At 51.1% G+C, this 25,218-nt stretch overlaps 8 protein-coding genes across 8 annotated transcripts; 4 read left to right on the forward strand and 4 right to left on the reverse strand.

The window, feature by feature from the left end:
- The first annotated feature begins 4,852 nt into the window (after window positions 1-4,852).
- Window positions 4,853-7,359, forward strand: BCR38DRAFT_109213 (NADPH oxidase). Its single transcript, XM_040853360.1, has 5 exons — window positions 4,853-5,176; window positions 5,241-5,495; window positions 5,558-5,964; window positions 6,020-6,838; window positions 6,897-7,359. Exons 1-5 carry the CDS (start codon window positions 5,076-5,078, stop codon window positions 6,971-6,973), a joined length of 1,659 nt encoding a protein of 552 aa, XP_040710539.1. The 5' UTR covers window positions 4,853-5,075; the 3' UTR covers window positions 6,974-7,359.
- A 1,303-nt stretch (window positions 7,360-8,662) lies between these two features.
- On the forward strand, window positions 8,663-10,720 carry BCR38DRAFT_478382 (uncharacterized protein). The gene is made up of 2 exons (XM_040863106.1): window positions 8,663-10,325; window positions 10,380-10,720. The coding sequence occupies exons 1-2, from the start codon at window positions 8,799-8,801 to the stop codon at window positions 10,443-10,445; spliced, it is 1,593 nt and encodes a 530-aa protein (XP_040710540.1). The 5' UTR covers window positions 8,663-8,798; the 3' UTR covers window positions 10,446-10,720.
- A 709-nt stretch (window positions 10,721-11,429) lies between these two features.
- BCR38DRAFT_449887 (Alpha/Beta hydrolase protein) lies at window positions 11,430-13,308 on the reverse strand. The gene is made up of 3 exons (XM_040861319.1): window positions 13,221-13,308; window positions 12,379-13,159; window positions 11,430-12,300 (listed from the first exon to the last, which is right to left on the reverse strand). The coding sequence occupies exons 2-3, from the start codon at window positions 12,845-12,847 to the stop codon at window positions 11,573-11,575; spliced, it is 1,197 nt and encodes a 398-aa protein (XP_040710541.1). The 5' UTR covers window positions 12,848-13,159; window positions 13,221-13,308; the 3' UTR covers window positions 11,430-11,572.
- Window positions 13,309-13,417: 109 nt separating this feature from the next.
- BCR38DRAFT_449888 (uncharacterized protein) lies at window positions 13,418-15,180 on the forward strand. Its single transcript, XM_040861320.1, has 2 exons — window positions 13,418-13,796; window positions 13,915-15,180. The coding sequence occupies exons 1-2, from the start codon at window positions 13,547-13,549 to the stop codon at window positions 14,871-14,873; spliced, it is 1,209 nt and encodes a 402-aa protein (XP_040710542.1). The 5' UTR covers window positions 13,418-13,546; the 3' UTR covers window positions 14,874-15,180.
- BCR38DRAFT_449892 (Aldo/keto reductase-like protein) lies at window positions 15,181-17,175 on the reverse strand. Its single transcript, XM_040861321.1, has 3 exons — window positions 16,628-17,175; window positions 15,539-16,329; window positions 15,181-15,465 (listed from the first exon to the last, which is right to left on the reverse strand). The coding sequence occupies exons 1-3, from the start codon at window positions 16,950-16,952 to the stop codon at window positions 15,430-15,432; spliced, it is 1,152 nt and encodes a 383-aa protein (XP_040710543.1). The 5' UTR covers window positions 16,953-17,175; the 3' UTR covers window positions 15,181-15,429.
- Window positions 17,176-18,259: 1,084 nt separating this feature from the next.
- Window positions 18,260-20,596, reverse strand: BCR38DRAFT_354781 (nucleolar complex protein 2; the record flags this gene model as incomplete). Its single annotated transcript, XM_040856899.1, has 1 exon — window positions 18,260-20,596. The coding sequence occupies one exon, from the start codon at window positions 20,594-20,596 to the stop codon at window positions 18,260-18,262; it is 2,337 nt and encodes a 778-aa protein (XP_040710544.1).
- Window positions 20,597-20,807: 211 nt separating this feature from the next.
- On the forward strand, window positions 20,808-21,939 carry BCR38DRAFT_449896 (ESCRT-1 complex, Vps28 subunit). The gene is made up of 3 exons (XM_040861322.1): window positions 20,808-21,044; window positions 21,100-21,336; window positions 21,388-21,939. The coding sequence occupies exons 1-3, from the start codon at window positions 20,961-20,963 to the stop codon at window positions 21,775-21,777; spliced, it is 711 nt and encodes a 236-aa protein (XP_040710545.1). The 5' UTR covers window positions 20,808-20,960; the 3' UTR covers window positions 21,778-21,939.
- A 2,676-nt stretch (window positions 21,940-24,615) lies between these two features.
- Window positions 24,616-25,140, reverse strand: BCR38DRAFT_354928 (uncharacterized protein; the record flags this gene model as incomplete). The annotated part of the gene is made up of 1 exon (XM_040856913.1): window positions 24,616-25,140. A coding segment is annotated over one exon (525 nt), but the record flags the coding sequence as incomplete, so codon positions are not given.
- Window positions 25,141-25,218: the final 78 nt, after the last annotated feature.

The raw sequence follows: 25,218 nt of genomic DNA on the forward strand, positions 1-25,218 counted from the left end.
GAAGCTCTCCCTCGTCCTGTATCAAGAGTATGAGAGTGGAGGCTCTTCATCCTCGCAGGTCGTGAACTGTTGCACGGTTGATTCTGGCTCGGACTCGGGCCAAAGAAGTAGCCAAAATGCAAGGAAGCGGAAAGGCAAAGAACGGCAGACATCAGACGACCCAAACGATGGCAACGAAACTGAGTTGGATACTGAAAAACATAAGATGCAGTACAGCAAAAAACGCCGGACAACCGCATGTTTGATTGTCCTTTCTTTAAACATCATAGGACGAGGTTTGGTGTGCGACGAAACTGCCCAGGTCCCCGGGTCAAGTTGGTGTCCTATATTTTTGTGAAAACCATTCGTTGGTGGCCAAATTCGTCTTAAGGGACATGTCACCCGCCGACACGCGTCACTGAAGTCCAATTGCAACTGCTGCTATGAAGATTTCGAATCGGCAACACTCTTGACGTCCCATCAGAGAAGCAGCCGCTAATGTGAACTCCACGAAGAGGAGGTTCAGGACGGTGTTGATGAGGATATGGTCGCAAAGCTCAGATCCAGCAAGAAGGAACCGAAGAAAACGGAGGAGGAAAAGTGGCACACCATGTATCGAACCATCTTCCCAGATGATGCAGTGGCTAACTCATACCCCAAGATCACGACCAAAACAACGTCGATACTGATCCGCAGCCTGGGCCGGACAGCCTAGAAGATTATTGCCAATTTATAAGGCGCGAGCTCCCTCCGCAGTAGAGGAGGGAGCTCGCGTCAACTATTGAGTCAGAACTACTGGAAAAGATCTGCCGTCGGCTGCTGTCCGTGGATGCTCAATTGTTCCGAAGCTTTCAGCTATCCTTCGGTGCCTCTAACGAGCTAGCCATCTATGTTCCTGAGCATGCAATGAGCAACCCCAATCCAACAACCGGCCCCTTTCAATCCCGGGGCCAGGTCCCAACCCCACAATGAATCCTCAGGAAATGAAGTCTTACTAGCTGCTTTATCAGCCACCCCGTTCTCTTTCAATAACTTCACCGAGCTAGGACAGGGACTTGCGGGAAGCGAATGGACGAGCTTTGGGGTGAACTTTGACTTCACCGCTCCTGTGCCTTCTGGGAGCGCATCTGACTCAGCTGGGCAACAGTCAGTCTCGGAACGTATCTCACATGATTGGTTCACGATTGATTCTCGGGAATCAGACGACTCCTGAGTTCCTAGTGTCATCTGGGAAGCAGAACGGGTACCGCTCTACGGAGGTTTCTTAATCACGTTGAATAGGTAGCATGTACCTATGTGTACAGCACCACTTGGAGCAAGTGTATACTAAAGTGTTTTGGACACATGTGTTGCCTGAACACTCTCAGCATCTACCGGACAATAAGAGAAGAGACCAGGAAATAACATTTGGCAAATTAAAGCATGTGCGCCTTGCCGTCAGAGCGATGTATCATACGAGTCTTCATTATGTAAATCATCATGCGGAAAAGATATATTGTCGCCAGTTCTACACAAGTCGCAGACTAGACAAAATTTGAACCACGCGTTAGAAGATGGCGGATATGGCAGGTTGCAACCTACCAGGAGACCAGGAGATAGAGTATAGGAGCATGTAAGCTGAATCACAGCCCAGGATCTAGGACTCTCTTGACGGAGGGCGACATGAGTTCGTGGAAAATCCCCTGGCCCACACATGCCCAGACGTCCAAACGTATTATGCAACCATGTAGACTTGAGAACACGAAGAGTCCCAACATCTGGGATTATCCGAAGGGCTCGTGAACTCGTTCGGTGGCAGTATGTCGTCTGGTCTGTTCCGCTCCATTCGTGACGGTGTAATTTCAAAGGAGGCTCTTGACAGGTTTGGCAACAGACGTGAGCTGATACAAATTATGGGACCATAAGCACGAGACTCGCAACCATCTGAAGCAATAGCGCCGGCACTACATCACCCCAGGGTAAAGGTTGCTAGCGTAGCGCCAGGCATCGAGATATGTTACTCAGTATCGTGTGGGCAGTTTTCTATGGGAGCATGACTGTTGATCACATCAATTCTGTTCAGGGGCTATTGCTTCATCAAAATCTTGCGCAAAATAGGTTTAAGCCCGGCGCGGCACTAACAACCGCTACCCTGATGGATTGTATAATTGTCCTCTTTACATATATGCTTGATTGATTGATCGCCACAGAAAAAAGCTTGGCTAGAAGGTTTAATAGTGTCAAGTGGACCTAACCCCCTGGACCGCCGGGACCTTCTTGATGGATCATGGCAGATAAAGTGCTAGACACGGAGTAAAAACGGTGGAGGTTACCAGCAAAAATCAGTTTCGCAACGACATTGCAGAAGCTTATGATGAGGATAATTCATGCGTTAACGCGGGTCCACAGGTTGGATGTTTCATTCTCAACTCGAGCCCATGGCGACCAGCCGTAAAAGTGGTGCTCCATCGAACGGATCGGTCGTTGCCGTCGTCGTTTTCGTGGCAGTCAACACGGACTGCGGCACTGGAAATTGGCTCTCAGGATCCACTGCGACTTGGATGGAGTCGTAACGATTGAAAACCCGCATCTTCTGTTTCGTGGCGTCTCACTTAGTTCATCATTACGCTTTCGTCAAACTCCCGACGAAGCCAGAGCTCCGATCAGACCGGGAGCAGCCAGCCAAGTGGAACTGGAGAGATCTGTCTCGTCGCGGCTTGTAGGCGTTGCTTCATTGTAATCATCTGCCGTAACCATGCCCGACGTCATGAGGCTCCGGGAGCTAGGTGGGCGTCCAAGTCAAACGAGTCTTGACCGTTACAAGACGTCTTGTGAAGAGGAGTGGGGGGGGCCATCTCGCACAAGATCCAAGCGAGCGAAGTGGGTGCGACAGTGCGGTATGGCGGCATCAATTGACTTGACCCTTGACTTCTTGATCTGGAGATTGAACGAATGATGCTGTCGTGGGGGGGGGGACTTCCCGTCTCTAAATACTATATGGGTGCCAAGATATCGGGTCCCAGGATTAAGGTTGGCAGCATGGTATCTACGAGGATCACAAACAAATGTCGAATGTCCTCCGAACTGATTCCAACTCGCTGGTGGCATGACGGAAAAGTCGTACGATTGTTTATGAGCTTATTTGGCTGTCGTCTGTTCATTGTTGGGCTGACCTGATTGCACAACAGCAGAGTTTCGACGATCCCCGTTGTTGTGAGCCACTTTGGAACCTGTTTCGGCCCGCTACCCTGCAACGCCAAGTGCGTCCCCGGGTCCCCATGAGGCGGTTCTTGATTCATAGCGCAGGTCCTCACTTCCATGCCAGCAAGTTAGGGTGCCACGATACAGAAACGCCGACAAGGCTGATCGGTGGTGGGCAGGCTACGAAGGCACGTTGCTGGTTGGCTACGATATCTCTCAGACTGCCGGCCAGATCAACCTGGGGCCTGCCGCGAGCGTGCGGGTGCGTGATGTGCAGCTTTTGCGTCGCAACATGGGCTTCCCCACGACCACAGACAGCGGCATGCGTGTAGCTTCACAGATGTGCAATCCATGGAAAGAGACACCAAGCGCAACCTCGCATGCAGCTCCGGCTGGGCGGGAATGGGTCGTGCACGACATTGACTCGCTACGCGGACGCCAACCTCTAACGGGTTACCATTGGGTTCGCGCCGCTCCTTGGCCGACAGGTTGAATCGTGCAGGCGGCCTGGGCACAACGAATTGGCCTGTCGTGATTGGGTGCCTGCAAGATACCATTTTAGAACCCACTGCCCCTCGCAGCGAATCCGTGCCGCAGTACAAGCGCCCGGCGACCTGTCACGTTCCCACCGGGGCACAGTTCCTAAAATTATCGAATGCCAACCTATTCTGAAGGTACGTCGATTGGCAGCAGCAAGTCGCTGCACGATGCCATCGGATTTGGGCCCTTTGTCAAATGTCTCCCAAGACCACGATGCTAATCTCAGCGTCTGCATTCTACCTACATATCTAGCAGCCGTCTCCCCATCCCGACGCGGCGGCTCAGGTGAAAGTAACCTGGTTTCTCGCTTTCTGCCCTCCTCGTCCATTCTGCAGCGTCTCTTCTCTCTCCCCCACCCGCCCCTGCCGAAACACCAAAGAGGCTCGGCGAGACCCCTCCTCAAACGCCGCTCGTCTCAACTCCCCCACGCAACTAGACCCTCCGTTACTTGGTCGTCTAGAATCTCTCTTATTCCGGATCCATCTGATACCGCACCAGCGCCCGGCGAAACTCTCTGCTACGTCTGATCTACCAAGCCTTTGCCGGTGCACCCCTGTTGTCCTGGAGGCGCCACGCTCTTCTTGGCTAGTCCTGAACCTCCATTCTCGCTGATCTGCCCTCGCCTGGCCGCCCGGCGTCGCCCTTCGCATTTGGGCTTAGCCACTGTTTTTTAGGGGTTCTAAACATACGATTGTCGCCTCAATAGCACAGTACTATAGTATCTACGAGCTTAAGAGGTACTTCAAACCGTGGCTGGCAATTACCACAAAACGGACCAGGGGCCTTACATGGGCAGCTGGCATCCGAACAATTCGGTGCTCTATTCTCCTCTCGTATTGGCACCGTTGCTCTCGAGGAACCGGATCTAGAAGTACCCATTAGCTCACTGGCGCTATTGTATCTTGACAGCTTGGATCCACCGTTCGCCATTGCCTACGATCCTTTATGACTTTCTCCCCCACCCGCCGCATCTAATATTTCCCCCTTTCCTACTCCTCTCCTTCGGCGATCAGGACGTAGAAGAAACGCGACTTTCTTTCGAGCCTTTTTTCTACTCCACCGTTCCTTTCATTCCGCTGCTGGCTCAGATCACTCTTTTTCGACCATTGGCTTAGGGGTTCCGTCGTGGTTAATAGGTTCTTTTAATTGCTTGGGAGGGAATTGCTTTCACCGAAGGAGGAGAAAAAGAAGACGAAGGGAGAAAATTCGGCTTCGGGCTCATCGTCGTCACTCGCTCTGGTTCAACGCCGTCAACAAACATCATCAACGGTCGCCCGTTGTGGGATATCCAACTCGCATCACGCTGGTGCTGTCGCAGGTTCGACATTTAATTGGGTTCTTGTGTTGGACGAGAAGAGGAACAATCAACCGCCAAGATGGGGTTCGTCAACACTCTCAAGAAGCAGTTTACTGGTCCCAAAATAATATTCCATGTATTGTTTTGGACCATGCACTGGGGCTTCTTCGCCTTTGGCTGGTACGTTGTGTCCCGTTGAACCAATCCCATCTCTCGCAATCGACGCCCGCTAATAACTTCCCAGGCATAAGCAGGAAAACGATCCGAAACTGGCCGGTCTCAACACATTACAATACTCCGTCTGGATATCACGAGGTGCCGGTTTGGTTCTCTCGATTGACGGCACCCTGATCTTATTACCAGTATGCCGGACGATTATGAGATGGATTCGACCCAAGGTCAAGTTCTTGCCGCTGGACGAGAACATATGGTTTCATCGACAAGTAGCTTATGCCATGTTGCTGTTTACCGTCATTCACGCCGCGGGTCATTACGTCAAGTATGTATAGCCGCAATCCGGTACTAATACGGGCCGGACAGGTGACTGACTTTCTTACCTAGCTTCTTCAACGTCGAGAAAACGCAGATTCGACCCGTCCTGGCCGTCCAGATTCACTACGCCGATGCCGGTGGTGTCACTGGGCACATCATGCTTCTGTGCATGCTGCTTATGTATACAACTGCGCACCACCGTATCAGACAGCAATCGTTCGAGACGTTCTGGTACACCCATCATCTCTTTATTCCATTCCTGTTGGGTCTCTACACGCACACCACCGGATGCTTCGTCCGTGACACGGCACTGCCGCTCTCGCCTTTCGCCGATCAATTTTGGGACCACTGTCTTGGTTACGAAGGTTGGCGATGGGAGTTGTTCGCTGGCGGATTCTACTTTATCGAGCGACTCTACCGTGAGATTCGTGCCAAGAGAACCACCAAGATTACTCGAGTTGTCCGTCACCCATACGGTAAGACGGGACACCAGACTCCAAAACGCGAAAAAGATGCTAATCGGAAATGCAGATGTCGTGGAAATCCAGTTCAGCAAGCCGTCCTTCAGGTACAAGGCGGGACAGTGGCTCTTCCTGCAGGTCCCTTCCGTCTCCAACTACCAGTGGCATCCTTTCACCATCACGTCGTGCCCCTACGATCCCTACGTGTCGGTGCACGTGCGTCAAGTCGGTGACTTCACGCGCGCTCTGGGTGATGCTGTAGGTGCTGGTGCTGCTCAATCCAAGTTGTACGACGGAGTTGACCCCATGGGAATGTATGAGGTCGCTCTGCAGAACGGACAGCAGATGCCACTACTTCGAATCGACGGACCTTACGGTGCTCCCGCCGAGGATGTCTTCGATAACGAAATCGCCGTACTGGTCGGTACCGGTATTGGAGTCACGCCATGGGCCGCCATTCTGAAGAACATCTGGCATTTGCGCAACAGCCCCAACCCTCCATCCCGACTTCGCCGTGTCGAGTTCATCTGGGTGTGTAAAGATACTGGCTCGTTCGAATGGTTCCAGACTCTTCTCTCCTCTCTCGAGCAACAAAGTGCCGAGGCTGCCCGCGTTCCTGGCAGCGACGGCGTTGAGTTCTTGAAGATCCACACCTACCTGACCCAGAAGCTAGACATGGATACCACCCAAAACATTGTGCTCAACTCTGTCGGTGCAGACATGGATCCGCTCACTGAGCTTAAGGCTCGAACCAACTTTGGCCGACCTGATTTCACCCGCATGTTCGAGACTATGCGTGACGGTATTATTGACCGGACATACTTGAACGGATTGGAGGGTAGCATGCAGACCACGGTGGGTGTGTATTTCTGTGGTCCTACCGCAGCTGGTAAGTTACTCCGACTCCGTTACCTTCTTTCACCACGAATGCTAACCAAACTTCACAGCGCGTGACATCAAGAAGGCAGCCGATGCGGCCACCGTAAGAGAGGTCAAGTTCCGCTTCTGGAAGGAACATTTCTAAAAGAAAAAGAAAGAACGAAAAAGCTTTGCAAATTCACTTGTGCGAAACGTGGTACCAATTCATCCTACACTACACAGTGGGGAAGTCGGAGAGAGAGAGGCAGAAGAGAGGACGCCACATGTCTCGAGATGCATTACAGCGGCCATGTTTTGGCATGTACTTCCAATCCAGTTTCTCCAACATATATGACCCAACTTTTAATGGGCAACCAACCAGTGCGTGGGGGGGCCTTCAAGAGGCGGATTCGAGCAAGAATTGTTGTTCGGGGGTAGCATTTCGGTGGAGTTGCATACAATCTTTGATATAGGACAACTTACCTACCTGGTCTTAAGAAGCATTATCCCATTCCTGAGTACACATGAATTCTGACTATATGACTCTCTGAAGTGACTCGCCTCCCCCCCCCCCTCATTCACCTCGCCCTGATTGAAAATGGGCCGCAAAAGGAGTAAAATAGTGATAGCACAAACCGGGACTAGCTAATCATTTGGGTTACAGTCGGGTATTAGCAGCTGACCACCGCAACCAGCCCGCCATCTGATAAACAAACCACTACTTATGAATGGTCAATAATAGATGATCGCCACATGGCTACTCGCTTAGGAAGAGCCGTCGATGTGTAACGACAGCTGTCGCAGCTCATGAGAGGGAGTGGCCGGCGTGGGCCTGGTCTGCGCGACCGCCGTCGTATGTTCCTTCAGGTTTCGAATTACGTATTGATCCAAGCAAGGAGAGATGGACAGGAGAACTCTCAGTCATCATAAGTTTTCATGCGGATGGTGATCAGACGATATGGTTTGGCTGTTAATGTTCAGGCGGATTGTTGACGGATGAGTAAGTCGGATGGGATGTCAGAGATGGGATGGATGGATGAGAGTCAAGACGATGGAGGACGTGTAACGCTATGTGTACTTAGCTGAATGCTTAGTATTGCGCCGTTCTCGATTTCTAAGGGAATTCCTTCGGAGTGCAGGAAGTAAGTGTTGCCGTTTCAGCCAGCTTGAGGGCTGGATAGGTTTTCGGAGTGGCGCCTGTTCACTACATCGATGCCATCCCCCTCGTCCGTGGGCTACCTCATTTTGACCATCATGTTAGTTGGTTGGACGGTTTGAAATGTGAACGATACAGGTCGCTTGGTTAGCCAAAATTTTGACTTCCGCCAGGCCGGGCGTCTCTAAGTAAGTCGTGCGTATTCGGCGCTCGTCCCAGTCGACCATGAGTATGATAGTCTGATGGTGTCTCACACCATTTACATGTCCCAATCTGTGCGGCCTGATAAGCTTTGAACTTCATTGATTCAGCTTCGCTATTTGAGTAAGGACCTTCTTGGCCGCTTACCGAGCACGTTGTAGAGTGCATTATTCAACTTCAGCTTGAGGCAGCCACGCCTTTACTTTGGACGGATGAAGATCAGAGGTACAGGTAAATAGACCGTGATCTCGTTACCAGACGTGCAGCGCTTACTCATGCCCGGTGATGTTACTAGTGTCTTATGGGACAGTCAAGCTCATGTTTCAAATTAAGATCATGCAATAATTGAACCAAGGAAGTAAAAGTTGAGACGAGACCGACGACACTGCTTACCTCAGTCGGTGTTCATGAATAATGTTCAAAGTATTGGACGAGTGGGGGCCGTGCCGAAAATGCCGAGTGTGGGTTCCCGGAAGGCAACGACAAGCAACGGGCTTTCCCGGCGGATCGACGTCGCAAATTTGCTATGCAACGCTACAAGAGAGTTACCGTGACAAAGCCACTTCCGAGAAAGCGCAACTGATTCATCGAAAAGGCTTCTTCCCACCTAAACGCAGCTCCGGCTCGCAACGAAATGGCCACGTTCGTCAGCCGGCTGACGTGCGGCTTCTGCGGCTTCGTCAGCCCCAACTTCAACGCGGGTGATGCCTGGGCGCCCTACTACCGGGCCGTATACTGCACGGGCCCTGAGGCATCGCAACCGCGCCTCTCGGGCATCGGCCACCACGACTACAACAGCACAGACAACTACCTCCCGCCCGAGTCGCATCAACGGTACGACGACAATGGACTGACCCCCCTCACCATGATCCAAATCCGTGATATCAAGCCCCCCGGGCCCGAGGTGCCCGAGCAGGAACGCGCTACCTACGCCTGGGGTTTCCAGTTCCATGATGCTTGCTGGTCGCTGCTGCAGCAGGCGGTCAAGCCCGATGCCGTGGATGTGCAGACCCTGTGGCGCGTTTTGCTTTCGGTGCCGTGCGGGACTGAGCTGCCGAATTGGGGACATAGCTATGGTGGCTTGTATACAGGGACCGTCAAGGATCAGGCGAAAGGGGACCATTTTGTCCTTTTGGGCCCGAATTCTAATTTGGTGATTCCCAGCACGTTTTCGAATCCCTTCAAGGTGCCGGAGCTGCAGAAAGTGATCGCGGAATTAAGGATTGAGCGGCGGGGGGATGGGTATGCTGAGACGAGAGGGCAGGAGACGACTAAGAGGACTACGGTTAAGACCCACGCAAAAAGGACAGCTCACATAGATGGCTATCCTGCCAGCGATGCCGACCCCTTCGCGAAGCTCCCGCTCGAGCTGAGGGAGTTACTCCTCTGCTACTGCGACACCGCCGACGTGCTCCAACTGCGCCTCACCTCCCGCGGATTCGCCACAACGCCCCTGACGCAACAATTCTTCATGTCGCGGTTCTGGCCCGGGCACGAGATGAACGTCTTCTTCGACGCATTTTTGCTTCCCCCAGGCGTAAGGCGGGGCACCGATTTCGCAAGGTTGTACGGCGAGTTGAAGTTCAGACTTAGGTACAACCGCGTGTGTCTGGGCGAGCGGAACAGGCTGCGCATATGGGGTCAAACAGTGAAGCCCTTGGCCGAGGCGCTGGGCAGGGTTGGAAGCATGAGCAAGCTGGCGGGTGGGCCGGGTTGGCGCTGGGGCGAGGGAGATGGCGTCGTGGAAACGCCTTGGAAGGTGGTCAAGACGAGGCACCACGAAAACTTTGAGGAAGCGAGGCGGGTGGTGCATCGGGCCGAGGTGAAATTTCCCAGTGAGGACGTGAAGGGGGTCTATATCTCCATGCTGAAGTTCTTTGGGACGCAGTACGTGACGGGCTTGAGGTTTGTATTTGCAAACGACAAAGATGTGGAGATTGGATATACCTCAAAGACGTCTGAGAAATTCCTAGCTGTCGAAGCATGTCTAAGGGGCTTCTACACTGCACTTGACGAGTGTGGTTTCAGGGCCCTGGCCCTCATGACGGGAAAACATATGCCGTCAGAGTATCTGGAATGGGTCGGGGATGTTGGCGCTTTGTCTGTTGTGCCCTGCAGAACAAGCGGCAAGGGTGTCAGGAGGGTGAGGGCGATGTTTGATGTCAGTTAAGTGGAGCCGGTGCTAATGATGCTGTTGTGACTGATGATGTTCTAGGGCTTTCGAATGCAGGCGCTCCTCATTCCGGAGGGTGCAAATTCCCTCGGGAAGGTGCAGAAATAACTAGTTGATAAAATACTGGAACCACGAGCCACGAATGTAGCCGGTGGCGGAAATAGGCACAGGACACGGTAGGCTTTACGGCTGTTTCTTTGCATGTGCCAGGCTGTCCCTACGTGAAATGATCGGCCGTTCAAGAGGTTTTACCAGATGATTATGACGTTATTTTGTTTGCCAGGCGCGGCAAGTACAACCGCCGTCTATACACAATGCTAGCAGTATACGTAGGATATATAGAAGACCACTGGGTTTACGGTTTAATGCCGGCTCATACTACCATACCACTGCCCTCCACGGTGACTACGTGTTACAGCAGGACCTTGTTTACCTGTCTGTTAGGTAGGCAACGCAGATGACGTTATATGTAGATCAAGCACAAGACTGCCACTCGTCCATCTGTTCCATGATAAGAAATTCTGGGCAGTAGATACTGGCCAGGGATTTGGCATCCCAAATACGGTGCGTTGCAAAGGATCAACTTCTTTGGCAAGCAAAGATATGAACTAAACAAGACCATTTCGTATATCCTGTTGGGCCAGGCTCAGACGTATCAGCTTTAGCACCACGGATCCAGCGCAAACACACGATCAAGCAGCCACAAGGCTGCTTCTAGCGTCCCAAGTCGATGAAACCATCAATTTACGGGTGTGTGAGCCCTTTGATTATCCTCACGTTCTGGGAGCTTACCATAACTTTTGCTCTGCTACTGCTTGCCAACTTGGCATTGCTATGGGTGTTTCTAAGATATATCTAGCATCAACTAAGGTCATGATGTCAAAACCACTGAGAGCTCAACCGTCAATCTTGATGTTAACTTAAGCCATTTGAACATGCATAACGAGTACTAAGTAGCATCCTATTTCCTCAACACCATTCAGAGTGTCAAGTGTCTTGCGGTCGTTCTGGTCTTCAATAATCTCGGCTACGACCATTCCAATGGTTCGCCTTAATATTTGCCCGAAGATCATGTTCGCCGCAATGACAGCAGGAGTTACTAAAGCTGGCATTACAGGTTAAGATGGGTTAACACGCAATCGTGTTCTAATCCTAATTTGTTTTGCTAGTAAAGGAATTGGCGAGTAGAACCCACGACTGCGTGGGCTTGAGTGTGTCTTTATTGATATGCCAGTCTATGAACTGCTATGAGCTGCTATTCGCTGGGCAATGAATCCAGATACTGCCTTCCTGCCTTCAGGCCTAAACATGACGTCGTTATGGAAAGCACCACTCACAGCTTTCCTATTAACAGTAAGCCCGACCTCGATGGATCTGTCGTAGAGCTTCTGGCTGAGCTCGGCAGGTACTAGTTCATCTTTAGCTGCCTCGAGGATGAAAATATGCGGATCTGACTTCTCAGCTCCGGAATTGTCTGCAATGTTCTCCAAATTCTTCCAACTGTCAAGTTGATTACGGAGGAAGGGCCATAGATACTGGTATGGAAGCCACTTCTGAGGGTACAGGACTTGGAGCATGGCGCGAATCGAAGTGAATGGTGTCTCCAGTATCAACGAGTTGAGATGCAAGCGTTCAGGCATCGACTGCTCAGCTGCCAAATTCGTAGCAACGCCAGAACCGATACTTTGACCCCAGAGAATTACCTGAGCAGACTGACAGTTTGGTGATTGAGACACAGCAGCACGGGATTCATCATAGTGCTGAGCAACCCACTTCAAGATGGCTGCAGCATCGAGCCGAATTCCCTTCTCGGTTGGCCGGCCCCTTGACGTCCAATACCCCCTGTAGCTAAGACAGGCGACTGTGACCCTTACATCCGTCGGCACTCCATGCATCTGCCTTTTCAGCATACAGAGAGCTGACGACAGGTCAGGTAGGCGTGGGGGAATGGACGAAGCGTTTCCTGTCAGCCACTAATAAGCATCCTGGTCAACAACCCCACAGAGAAAGCCGGGAAGGATTGGGCGATTGAAATGCGAACCCTGAAAGTATAGCACATAGAAACTCGCGTCTGTACTCTGAGGGACTTCCCCAAGCGGGCCGGTTTCGTGCCGCCGTCGACGCGGTTGGCCAATATCGACATCAGCGACGCAAAGGGCCAGATCCGTCCCATCGGCTGCGCGGATCCGCTCTTCCCGCCACACGACACCTCCGCATCGACTCTTGTAGTCGTCAATGCGCTCCCATCTGGCGTTGGGTGGCAAGCCGGGCATATAGATGATCTTGTTCTGGAAGACGACCATCATCATGCATTTCCATGTCCACAACGCCACGAACAGGCCACCGAAGACGACGGGGGCCAGCGCGATTCCCTCGACGTGAAAGCACCTGCGGCTGCATGGGAACGTGGGTGATTTCAGGATGCAGGGAAGCGTGGAGGCTGGTGATGGGACGATGCCTCTTAGACGCCGAATGGACAGCGCGATTGGACTACGGCAGAGGAGGAACATTGGGATGGCGATGGGAACATGATCGAGAGCACCTTATCCTGAATGTTGCCAACGTTGTGTTGTTCAACAAGCCGCATGTACGGCCGTGTCGAGGCCGACGTGAGGGTCAAGTCTTCGCGCCAGTGCTACGTGAGGTGTTAAGGCTGCTGGATACAGTAGTTGTAGAAGTGTAGTTATTACACCGAAGCACCTACCCTGCAACTAAATCGCACCGAGTCACAAGTGGAGGAAGACAGGGAGGGGCATCGTCACCAGTTTGAAGTGATATGCTGCAGATGAATAGTTTTGTTTTCCCAGATAAATTAATCATAGCTATAGCAATCTTTCTTAGTATTCGGAAACGCCATGACGTGTCAAATGGATTGGTACGTACGAATTTGACTCTACATTACCCTGGAAGTCCATCCTGCTCAGCTCTAGAGTCAAGTCGCCTCAAAAGAAACCACCGGCGAGGGACAACTGGGATAGACCCCGCTACAGCTGTGGTTTGTGGGGCTAGCGGAACGGCTTCGGTGCAGTTACAATGCAATTATGACTGGAAGCCCCCGCACTACACTGCGCAGGCGCGCACCCAACTCCTACATCTGCAAAACATACCACCTCTCAACGTTTCCAACAGTCTCCATTGCTAGCGGTTAAGTTGAGTTCCATGCTCATGCTCAATCTCATATCACAACAAGGAAAGACAACGCCCTCATCATGACCAAACAGACAAACGACGACGCCAGCCGCGAGTCCCCACGCCACATCGAACTGGCAGATGACGAGAACCGCAGCAAAGACAACACCAACGGCGAACCTAGTCCTGCCTTGACGGACAGCAAAGGCTGGGATGGCAAGCTACGCATCGAACGCAACGCCGTCCTGCAGAACCACGCGGCCCTGTCAGATCCAGAGTATTCGGACGAGGAGAATGTCTTCCCCGGCGACGAGATTTCGGCCGATGAAGGTGTGTCTCCCTACTCATTTTAACTGTGTTCGGTTGCATGTGGAGCTGGAGAAGCTTTGTCTTTGCTACCTTGTTGCCCTGCATGGCCGCGGCTAATCATTCCCCATCCACGCTCCAGATCTCTTGGATGACGAGGACCCTGAAACTGAAGACATCTCGCTCACACACTCGCGAATTGGGAATATTCCAGCACTCCGGCTAGACAGATTCAAGCATGTCGTGCGGCTGTGCCTCCGTCAGAACGTCATTCAGCATATCGAGGGGTTGTCGAGTCTGGGCCCCACCATGCAAGAGTTGGACCTCTACGACAACCTCATTTCACATGTCAGAGGCTTGGACGATCTGGTCAACCTCACTTGTCTCGATCTGAGCTACAACAAGATCAAGCACATCAAGCATATCGAACATCTGACGAAACTGACCGATTTGTTCCTCGTATCCAACAAGATCAGTTCCCTCGATGGCCTGGCGACCCTGACCAACTTGCGACAACTTGAACTCGGGTCGAATAGGATCAGGGAGATCAAAAACCTCGACTCTCTCCAGAACCTGGAGCAACTGTGGCTTGCCAAGAACAAAATCACCGAAATAAAGGGTCTGGCCAACCTGCCCAAATTGAAGCTCCTCAGCATCCAGTCGAACCGTATCAAAGATCTGTCGCCCTTGCGCGAAGTTCCGCAGCTGGAGGAGTTGTACATTTCGCACAACGCGCTCGAGAGTCTCGATGGGCTCGAGGCCAACACGAAGCTAAATGTCGTTGACATATCAAACAACATGATCAAAAGTTTGCAAGGCCTTGGTCCGTTGAAGCAACTTGAGGAGTTTTGGGCAAGTCACAATCAGATTGGCGATTTTGCCGAAGTGGAACATGAATTGGCCGACAAGGAGGACTTAACAACCGTCTACTTCGAAGGGAACCCGTTGCAGTTGAGACAACCAGCATTATACCGGAACAAAGTGCGTTTAGCACTACCACAGTTGAAGCAGATCGATGCAAGTACGTTATGGAACCCCAATTCGACCCACAATGCTGAATGGCAACTAACACAAGACGTAGCTTTTGTGTTGGCAACATGAGGTGTTTTTCCGTAGTGAGTGAGTGAGTGAGTGAGTGAATGAAAGGATACACCAATAATAAATTTGATAACGACGTCCAATGAGTTATGACACGGTCTGAGGCTTTCGGCGGCTTGTCGAGGAGCTCATAGCGAGGCGTTTCGGGGATATGGGGAGGAATCAAACTTGAACCAACACACCACGCAGTCGTGGATGGAGCTTCAGCGCACTTTGGGTTATGCAGCAATGTTTTAGAGAGTGGTGTCAGTCTCCTGAGCTAGAGAACAGCGCTCATGTTTGGTGGTCATCATAGGGACACGAAGACGTTTGTGGGTTTGCGCCCCGGCATATATGCGTTTCATAACTAGGATCAAGCAATGCCATCAATGACCAGACTACGATACAAGAACGGATGAGCCAGTCTAGATAATTCTATCAAATGTGCTCCCAACCCAGCATGGATGATGATGTGGGTGAACCAATCCCGCCCAACGCAGGGAACAATATGGGTATGTTTGAGTAATTGCCCTGTCGGACCAAATGGCCCCGCCGAGCCCAAAGGCAACAATGCCTTCCTTCAGCCGAAGATCCACATCATGTCGGTCTTGAAATACTGTGGATGAGAAAGCAGTTAGTCGCGGTGCTCCAAGCATGTTCTTGTTCTAGGGTAGCATCATGAGACTCACGTTCGAAGGCTGGTTGAAGCGAATGCCGCTATCCTTGGCCGTGATCTTGTCCAAGTCCTCCTTCTCCAAGTCAAAGCCGGTGCAGTCCAAATTCTGGGCCATGACCTCGACGCGGCTCGTCTTGGGGATGACGGCCAGCCCGCGCTGGGTGGCCCACCGTAGCAGGATCTGGCTGGGCTGTTTGCCGTACTTGGCGGCGATGCTCGTGATGATGTCGTCCTTCATGAGAGGGACGAGGGCCTTGGCGTGCTTGAAGTCGAACTCGAGGAACGAGGCCGGGCCGAAGCTGCTGTAGGCCGTGACGACAATGCCCTCGTTCTTGGCCAGGTTGAGCAGCTCCTGCTGCACCAGGTACGGGTGGTGCTCGATCTGCAGGGTCGCAGGCGGGATGCGCGCGTACCGCAACATATCGTAGATGAGCTGCGCCTGGAAGTTGGAGATGCCGATGCTCTTGGCCAATTTGGCGTCCACGAGCCCTTCCATGGCCCGCCACGTGTCCTGGATCGTCGTCTTGGACCGCACGATTTCGGATTTGCCATCGTAGTGCCAGCCCGGTGGGTACCGGACCGACGGGTCAACGTACTTGAGCGCACCGGGAAAGTGCATCAGGTACAGGTCGAAGTATTCGATGCCCCAGTCGCCCAGCTGCTTCTTGACCACGGGCGCCACTTGCTCGGGGTCGTTGAAGGTCGGCCATAGCTTGGATACAATGAAGAGGTCCTCGCGCTTTACAATGCCTTCTTTTATGGCCTTGGCTACGCCCTCGCCGCATTCCTTCTCGTTGCCGTAGTCTGCGGGAGAAATAGGTGTGTAAGTAAAGGTGAATGCGACGGTGTAACAAACGAACGGAGCTACCCGGAAGTGGATTTCAGGAACGAAAGAAGAGTGGGCCAATTGGGGGTAAACCCGTTACTCCGCCATGGCGACAGGGGTACGTAGGTCTAAGAGATGGCGGGGTTGAAGAATGAGGGGTCACTTGTGGGAGCTTCCCCAACATCGAACTGTGAGGCGCTCATCATGTCGCTAGATTGAAAGCTTCCAGGAAAGGAACAACAGCTTATGTTTGCGCTCCACGATGTCTGGACTCACCACAAGCACCATCGAGCAATCTGTATCCAGCCTTGATGGCATTGTAGACGGTGTCAGCACACGTCTCGTTGGCGACTTTCCACAATCCAAAGCCCACTTGGGGCATTTCATAGCCGCTGCTCAGTTTGATGGTTGGCGTAGGCATGGTGGAGTATCGCGAAGCGTAACTCGGGGTACAATTTGGGTATCTGAAAGGACGATTCCACGTCGTTCTCGCTGAAGCGTTGACGACGGATGGGAAAGTGCGAGAGGAAGTATGGAGTAGAGTGGAAAAGGGTATACAACGACGCAGACCGTTGGCGGGAGGCACAATGCTCTTATACATCTCCGCTTTCCGTGCTTGTACTGCCTCAAAGGGATCCTGAGAAATCACGCGGGATAAAACCCAAACGTATTTATCTCTTGACACCCACTGAGGGGTCCATCTCGTCACCTGCTTCCAGGCGTGAGACCCAAGATACACACGCCTTGCATGATAATCATCCGAGTCGGTTAGATCATCACCAAGGCAAGGGGCCAAAGGGGAGGAGTCCTGGGGTAAGCTTTCGTGTTTAAACGCGCGAATCACGACGCCGGATCTAGTTGAAACCATCAACTATCTGACCCCCAATCGACTGACATTCCCGGAATCATCCATGTCAGGCCAGTAGCAGTGGTAGAATGGCGCATTTCACTTCGGAAGACATGCAACGCTGATTGGGATTTCAGGCAACATCCTGGGATCTACATATTGTAGTAGACCACACGTTGTTTCCCGTCCTATCACACTGTATCGTCAACTGTCAACACCAAAGACCCCATTATTTCGCCGAGCCCACAACGCACTGCTGCTGCTGCTGTTGCGGAGTAGTCGACTTAGTCTAAGGTGCATTTAGCCTGAAGTCGAGGGGTCCACTGCGGCTAATTCTCTAGACGTCTGCCAAGTGGGTTTTCGTTGGACCTGCTAGTTTACTACGTACAGCTGGCTGCGATAAGTCCAGATAAGTAGGTACCTCTAGAGACCACGGAGCAACCAGGTACTTATGCCCGCAGTTGTGACCAATCGGGTTCCCTACGGTACTGGCCCTGATCTTAGCAGGTCGACCAAGGGTCGAGCGGCTCTTATCGCGGGTTCTGAGTGTATACCCGGGTACCGCCGTTACATCCGTATTCTCTCATACGTCACATGGTCTATTCCCTCCAAGAGACTTTATACAGAATCTGTCATATCTCATGGGAAGTGTCTTGGCTGAAACTGTCGACTGTGAGGCTCTTCAAGAATGCGGTTTTCAACTATACGACGATTGCAGGATCGACCAACTGATACATTCCGCGCTCTCAAGACAGCTTGTATCTCTTCATTCTTTATGTTATGATCGCAGAAGTCACTGGATGATGTCCAACCAGTACTCTTCTGAAATAAAGTGACAGACAAGGAGAGCATTGCAGCTGATCGCAGGGTTGATGAGCTTCAAGGGGGATGTGGCTAGTTCTGCAATAACCTTGGCAGGTAGAATGTCAAAATAATGGAGAGATCTGATTTCATAGAAAATCGAATGGGCATTGTCATGCACGCCCCAATCTTGAATAGTGCTAAACGTTGCCGCACACCTCATTCGCTGCGCGTTGATAGCCAACCCTTTACGCACGAAATTACTCCTCATCAGAAGACTCGTCGTCTTCACCCATCTCCTCAACATCATCTTCCTCGTCATCAACTTCTTCAGCGACATCCTGGTCCAGTGCCTCTTGTTCCTCCTCTTTCCTCTTTCGCTCGTCCTCGCGACGGGCTTCTTCCAACATCCGCGCCTTCTCGGCACCTGCTTTGCGCTGGGCAACGACATAGGCACCGACAGGGGTCTTCTCCCAGTCAAAGTCTTTCAGGAACGCATCTACCTGCGCCCTATCATTGGGTGCAAAGTCGACTTTCGCTCGCTTGCCTTCGATGAACTTTGCGTTGGCTTCAAGCTTCTGCACCAGGAGCACCAATCCGGATCGGAGCTTGCCATTGTTGTTGCCACCAACCCTCTTTCTCGACTGCTTGAGCCATCGCTTGAGCATGATGACCACGGGCAGAGCGAATTCGGGGAAGGCAATGTTTGTTGACCACAAAACAAAGTACTCTGAGAAGAGCTCCACGACCTGATCTCCAACGGCATCTTGCAACACGCGAGTTCGTAGATAGGATTTTGGTGCCTTGTAAGAGACGCTGAAGTCAAATGGTTTCAGTGTCGCTGGTTTTGGCGATTTCTTCATTTCTGCTGAGGTCAAAACCTCAAGCAGGGGTGAAGCTAGCGGGATATAAGTTCCAGTCGCTCTCGATATACGGAGTAGAGACCGAATCAAGTGGAATCGGAGGGGAAAATATGTTGCCGTTGGAATGAGTCGCATAGCGCCCAGTGTGACTTGCACTAATGGGTAGATCAACAGTTTCAGCTGTGATTCCTTCCCTGACTCGGCTTCCTTGAGCGGACTGCAATGCTCAGACAGGACGTATGACCAAAAGTCCAAAGAGTGTACATATTGCCAATTGTACACATTCTTGTACGACTCTTTCTGGTTGTGGACGATGCTATTGCGCAGGTGAATCGCGAGTTGCCTGATGAAAGTGAAGGCAGTCGTATAACCAATGTTCTGGTCTATCCCCCAAAGGTCGGCTGCCGAGTTTTTCATCAGGTTGATGCCCTGGATCGTATTCACGTTGGTTACACGTGCACCGGCAATCAACCCTTGATAAGTGGCTTTCAGCACCGTCTCCCGGATGCCCTTGTCACCGACAACTACGAGCCTCCGCAGCACCAAGAAGGCAGTAATTCGAGTAGGCTCGCTGCTAGTCGAGAGCGACCAAAAGTTGACAACCGTCTTGATCAGATTTTTCAATAGCTTACGGAAGCTCAGGAGGTAGGGGACAAGAGGAGTTAGTGCTGAGAGGGTCAACTTCAGCGAAGCGTCATCTGAAAGAGTGTCCAAGAGATGAAGGATCGCGCTAATGTACGTTTTCAGAAGCACCGACAGAGTCTTAAATTTCTTCGAGTCTGTAGGCACCTGGACTTTGCCGGAAGGCAATTCCTTGACGGGAACGTGGTGTTGAAGAACCTCGGGAACATCTTTCAGGGCAACCATGAGGACGTCATGAAATACCTCGGGGCTTGCGATATTGTATCGTTGCGTCTTCTCGCTGTCTTCGTCTTCCTCGTTCAGATGAGCAGCCGAGCGGAATGCTAAGACGACCTGTCTGGCAGCGCGGAGAGAGTGCTTCTCATTCATGGATGCCTTCCATCGGGCCACCATAGCTTGGGTCAACTCATTACTGTCCCCTTCAACTTCCACCTCGTCGTCTGACTCGTCGGCCTTCTTTGATTTCTTCTGGTCCTTCTTCCGCTTCTTCTTCGGTTGCTCCTCGGCCTCATCTGCGCTGAGTTCGTCGAGTTCAGCGAGGTCGGGATTGTCGAACTCCAATGCTTCGGGATCATTCTCTTTCAAGAACTGGTAGAATTCGGGATCGTCTTTCGCGAGCGCATCCATGGCCTCTTTACTCATGCCCAGATCTTCGTCTCCGTCATCAAGATCTTCGTCGTCACTTCCGCTTGACTGTTCTTCCGCCGATGATTCATCCAAGCCGCTCGCTTCGTCTTCTTGGACATCATCGTCCTCAGCGGGCTCGTCCCTTTTCCGCTTGCCGAGCTTTTTGGAAGCCTTTTTGCCCGGTTGCGGCTTGTCGAGGATCTCGAAGCCGCCGCCAAAGAAATCGTCGACGCTCATCTCGCTGACATTGGCCGTCTTCTTGGTTCCAACGACTTTGGATGCGGCCGCGCCATCCTCGGGCCCCTTGTAAAACTCGTCATCTCTCGATTTCTTGGCCTGCTTCTTCTCCTTGACCTGGTGCCGTTGCTTGAGCTTGGCCGATGCCTTTCGCTGGTCCAGCACACCCTTCAAGTGCTTCGTCTCGAACTTCTTTGTCGCCTTGAAGTTTTTCTTTGCCCCAGCCATGGTGAAATATCGATTGTTGGGCAGTTAATGGGGAAAATGAGAAAAGATTTAGTTCAGCGGTCGCGGGCTGTTGCACCCAAAAATTGGCGTCAATCGCTCTTCAGGCTTTGAATTTTTTAAGTGGGGCTTATCGATACCAAAACTAACTGCGTTATCAGCCACTTGACCTACATAGTAGGCGTAAAGTAGCCAGTGGTCTTGGCAGCACCAGGTTCTGGCACGGCGGACCGACAACATTACAGAATCCAAACAAATATACCTAGTCAAACGTCTTGACAGCAACACAGCTGTCGATTTTCGGAATTGGTTGACTGCAATCATTTTGTGAAATATGGTCGCGAGCGGCGACGTCAAATAAGCCAAGATGATATCGCGGCAGGCCTATGCGCCCACCCCTCACAGCTATGTCCCCAATACCACCATGTCGGCCACCATCAACCTCGATGAGGTAGGCATATCTCTCACTCACCTTATTGTGGCAGAATTAACTTATAATTACCCAGGAGGTCAAGCTAGCTGACTCACGTGCCGAACGAGATTTGCAAGACTCGCTCGCCGAGATCTTCTCCATCATCGTCACGCTTGATGAGCTGGAGAAGGCCTTCCTCAAGGATGCAATTCCAGAAGCAGACTACACCGAGATCTGCGAGCGCTCGCTCAAGCAGTACAAGTCCATCCTGGCTGACGAGACGGTCGCTAATACTTTTGTGGGCTTGGAAGAATTCAAAGCCGAGTGGGATGTATGGAATTTGTGACCCCTTTCGTAGGAAATCGTCACTGATGTTCCATAGCTCGAGGTTCCAAGAGCCACGGAGCGACTGAAAGTAGGCATGCCGTCCACAGCAGTTAATGCGTCTACTGGCGCTGCTGCGGCCCCAGCGGCATCGACAAGCAACAAATCAGGAGCATTGATCCTGGAAGCAACTACGGATTTCATCACATTCTTGGATGCGTTGCGACTCGGTATGCTGGCAAAGGATCAGCTTCATCCTCTCTTGACAGATGTCATCCAGAGTGTAAACAAGGTCACAGATCGAGATTTTGAAAACCGGGGGAAGATCGTACAGTGGCTCATCACCTTGAATCAGATGAAGGCCACGCAGGAGCTGAGCGAGCATCAACAACGAGAGCTGGAGTTAGACATCAATTCGGCCCTTCAAGGATTTAAGAATATTCTTTAGGCCGTGCATTGCCATCAGCTGTTCGCTGCTTCTATATATGAATGCAACCGCAGTCCTGTCGCTGTTTATTACAATGTGCACTTGCGGCTGAAGGATGCAAGCAGTAGATTGGATGCTCAGATATAGCCCTCTAATATAGATATATCCTTCTTTGGAACCAGATTTCCCTTTTTTTTTTCCCTCCTTGTCATCTGCGCCAACTTTTCTGTCTGGTTTAGTGTTCAACTACCGTGTTCATTACTCCATTGGGGTACAGGCTCCGAATCCTATTCGCATGACAACTTCTTTCAGGTCGCTAACATCTGCGGTGTATTGACATTGTTGCGGCACTGGTTGCAGGCGCCGTTTTAAGGTCTCAAGAGAACGGCAAATCCGGTGAAGACGCTAACACTCTCTCCACCAAGTTTGTAGAGCGGTAGACTTGTTGAAATACCACCTCCATCATCTTCACCAACACCTGTTCATGCTTCAAGCGGGGTATGTCAGACAACTACTTACAGATTATTCAGAATCAGAGAAAGGCCGGCCAGTTTCAACTGCACGAATGACGAGAAACTACTAAATCGATTTTGAAATCCCAAGTCAACAGAAACAGGGCGGTTTCCGCGGCCGGGCTCGATATCTCGTGCAGAAAGGAAAGCTTGAAGCTGGCATTAATCGCCTTGAACCAGCTTTGTTTAAAATCGAAAGTTAGCTAATACAAGGGATGTAGAGAGGTTTGTCTTATTCGTATTATATTTGACTGCTGGATATCAGGAATTATTGGCAATTGCTCAGCTCCAGTGCGATTCTCCTTCAGCTCAAAATATCGGTTTTTCAACTAAGTGTTGCGCCTCAGAACATATTAAATCTTTCGAGCTCCAGAAGACTCGGCACGGCCTGGCGCGGATTTCATATCTTGAACGCCTCAGAATTCGATCCCTGGCCATCTACCTACAACGTCAGACTGATCCACAATTTTTGGGAGAAAATCTTGTTAGTCCAGTTGCTAGAGTGCCCCTGGTTATCAGAGGCAATACCGCGTCGTCTTCCGGGTGAGCCTACAGATACGCTAGACGTGGTTAGTGTCTATCACTGTGAACGCGATAATAGACAGCTGTCTTAAGGTATTGCGATTGAATATATCATGGTAGCATATGCCCACCGATTGATTAGCCCGCTATCCTAGATTTATCACTGACAAGTTTAGTTTAATTTGGTTTCGTACGTGGTTGGTTATTCAAGACGCCGAACAAAGAATATGACAAAGAGCGATACTTACCATCTCACATGAGAATCGCTTATCCTAAGTACAGGGTGACAGACTAAGAAAGGCAATGTCTAGTCTACACCATGTGACCATCGATTCTTTCAAGCCTATAACAACACAACGACAAAGGAGGCTACCAATATATATATTGGTAATGCTTTGCAGCATTAACCTCAGCGTAAACCCGTCCTCAAATCACTACCATCACATTGCACACATTCACATTCCTCCCAAATGTCCAACAAGACGTCGGCGACGGAACAGATTTGGGGAGACGAATATCAATGCCTGTCGCCCACCAGCATTGACGAGTCAAGTAGGCAGACCGAGGAGAGTCCTGATGAACCGATGCCGCACAGTCAACAGAAAAACAGGGAGGAGGCACGAGACAAAAGGCTGAAGAAAGAGCGCAGGGAAGGAGCTACATTGGCTGCTGACGCTGGCACGGATTCGTCGAACCAGCAAAGTGAGTCACAGAAGTAGACGGGGACTAGGAATGGCACCTTGAACAACGGGATATACTCCATTACAGCGTTTTCTTACAAATATGAAAACTGCGTTACACCTTACCCTGAATAGAGTCATGAAACTGAAGCCCCTTAGTTGAGTGTACCTGACATGGTGATTGACCAAGGTTGGAAGGGATTCGATTTTGAACTTGGAGGCAACAGCACTAATAGGAAAGGGAATGAAACAAAGAATTTGTGTGATTGAGGATATGATCCAAGCTATGCAAATGTGGACCTCATTGAAGATCTTCCTCACAAACTCGTAGGTAAAACAAGGGCAAACAGCGTCCCTTCTACTACGTATCTGTCTTTGTTGGCTTTTGCTTATATTCCAAGTATATATAGAACGTTTACAAAACATTTTTGAAGTCTCTATGGCTTAATGGTGGTAATATAAATAACGTGGTTTATAAGTGAGTCGCGCACTTTTGACCACCGCCAAGAATGGTGTTGGGCAAACAGACCAATCAGATATTGTATTTCTCTTTTGAACTAGCGGCTCCGCAAAGCTTGACTGTAGTACTACTATTGCTTGGTTCGCATTTGATTCTTTCACGGCGACAGCAAGTCGGGTCCTCGGTGAGTACTGCTGCAAGTCAGCATTGTCCCACCGTCTATGTAGGCATGGTACTTCTGGATACTTCTTGCTAAGCTCTGGTTGATAAGCATTCCTTTGGCCTGATCCATGGGTCCGTCGGTACCCTTGTTCATCAAGGGACAAGAGATCCATGTAACTTGTAGCGGCTTCCGCGCCACGCGGTTGACATAATCTCCATGCCAGTGTTCCATCCCTGAGGCACCAACATTGCCATTTTAAGCTTGTTGCTTCTACCATCGGAATTCTTCACGTCCGTAGAGGGATGTGTACGATTTGGGTGGACCAATATGTGCTATGCAAAATCTCTTAGAGAGGTTCCTGCTCTATCAACTACCGAGACCATAATGGTGTTCGGATTTAGATATTTGTACTTCACTAACTGTTTCTATTTTGTGCGTTATGTTGGCGATATATTATCACCTTATGCTCCTCTATGTATATCTTTATTCTAAATCGAATGTATGTAAAGAACCTCGTTACGTCTAGTAACTATTTCGAGGCACCCGCCCTCTGGCTCTGTGATATACTAGCGCTACGCTAAAAGACACATTGAACTTGGGAAGATCGCTTCGAACAATCTCGTCTTTCTGGGCTATAAGCTCCCTCATATCCCATGAACAACTGATATGTCTCCTAGCTAACCACTCACGTCTTTTCCTGGTCAAATACACGACAGTGTTGCTAGTCAGCTCCGGTTGATCGGTCACAGCTTCTGGTGCTCCCTTCGCCAGATCCAGGCCTTGGTGCACCGAGTAGGCCACCAGTCCCTTGTGTGCGTAGTCGAGCGCCAGACTTTCAGATAAGCGCAAAACGGCCAAGTTGGATAGAGGTTCCGAGCTTGCCCCCAAAATCAACGCGAGGGAGTCAGCGGACATTACATTGACGATGGTCTTCTCTGTTACTTTCAGCAACAGAGGCAGAAGGGCTTGAATGACCAGACAGGCGCCTTTGACATTGACTTCCCAAGTCCTCCAACTCTTTTCCATGGCTTTCGTCCCAAACGGTTGTGACGGTGAATCGCTCTAGGACAGGTCGGCGACAGGCCGTCCTCAACACGGGTGGCGAAGACGTCGGGGATCTTGCCG

The sequence above is a fragment of the Pseudomassariella vexata genome, assembly GCF_002105095.1.
Source record: "Pseudomassariella vexata strain CBS 129021 chromosome Unknown BCR38scaffold_20, whole genome shotgun sequence".
NCBI classification, from domain to species: domain Eukaryota; kingdom Fungi; phylum Ascomycota; class Sordariomycetes; order Amphisphaeriales; family Pseudomassariaceae; genus Pseudomassariella; species Pseudomassariella vexata.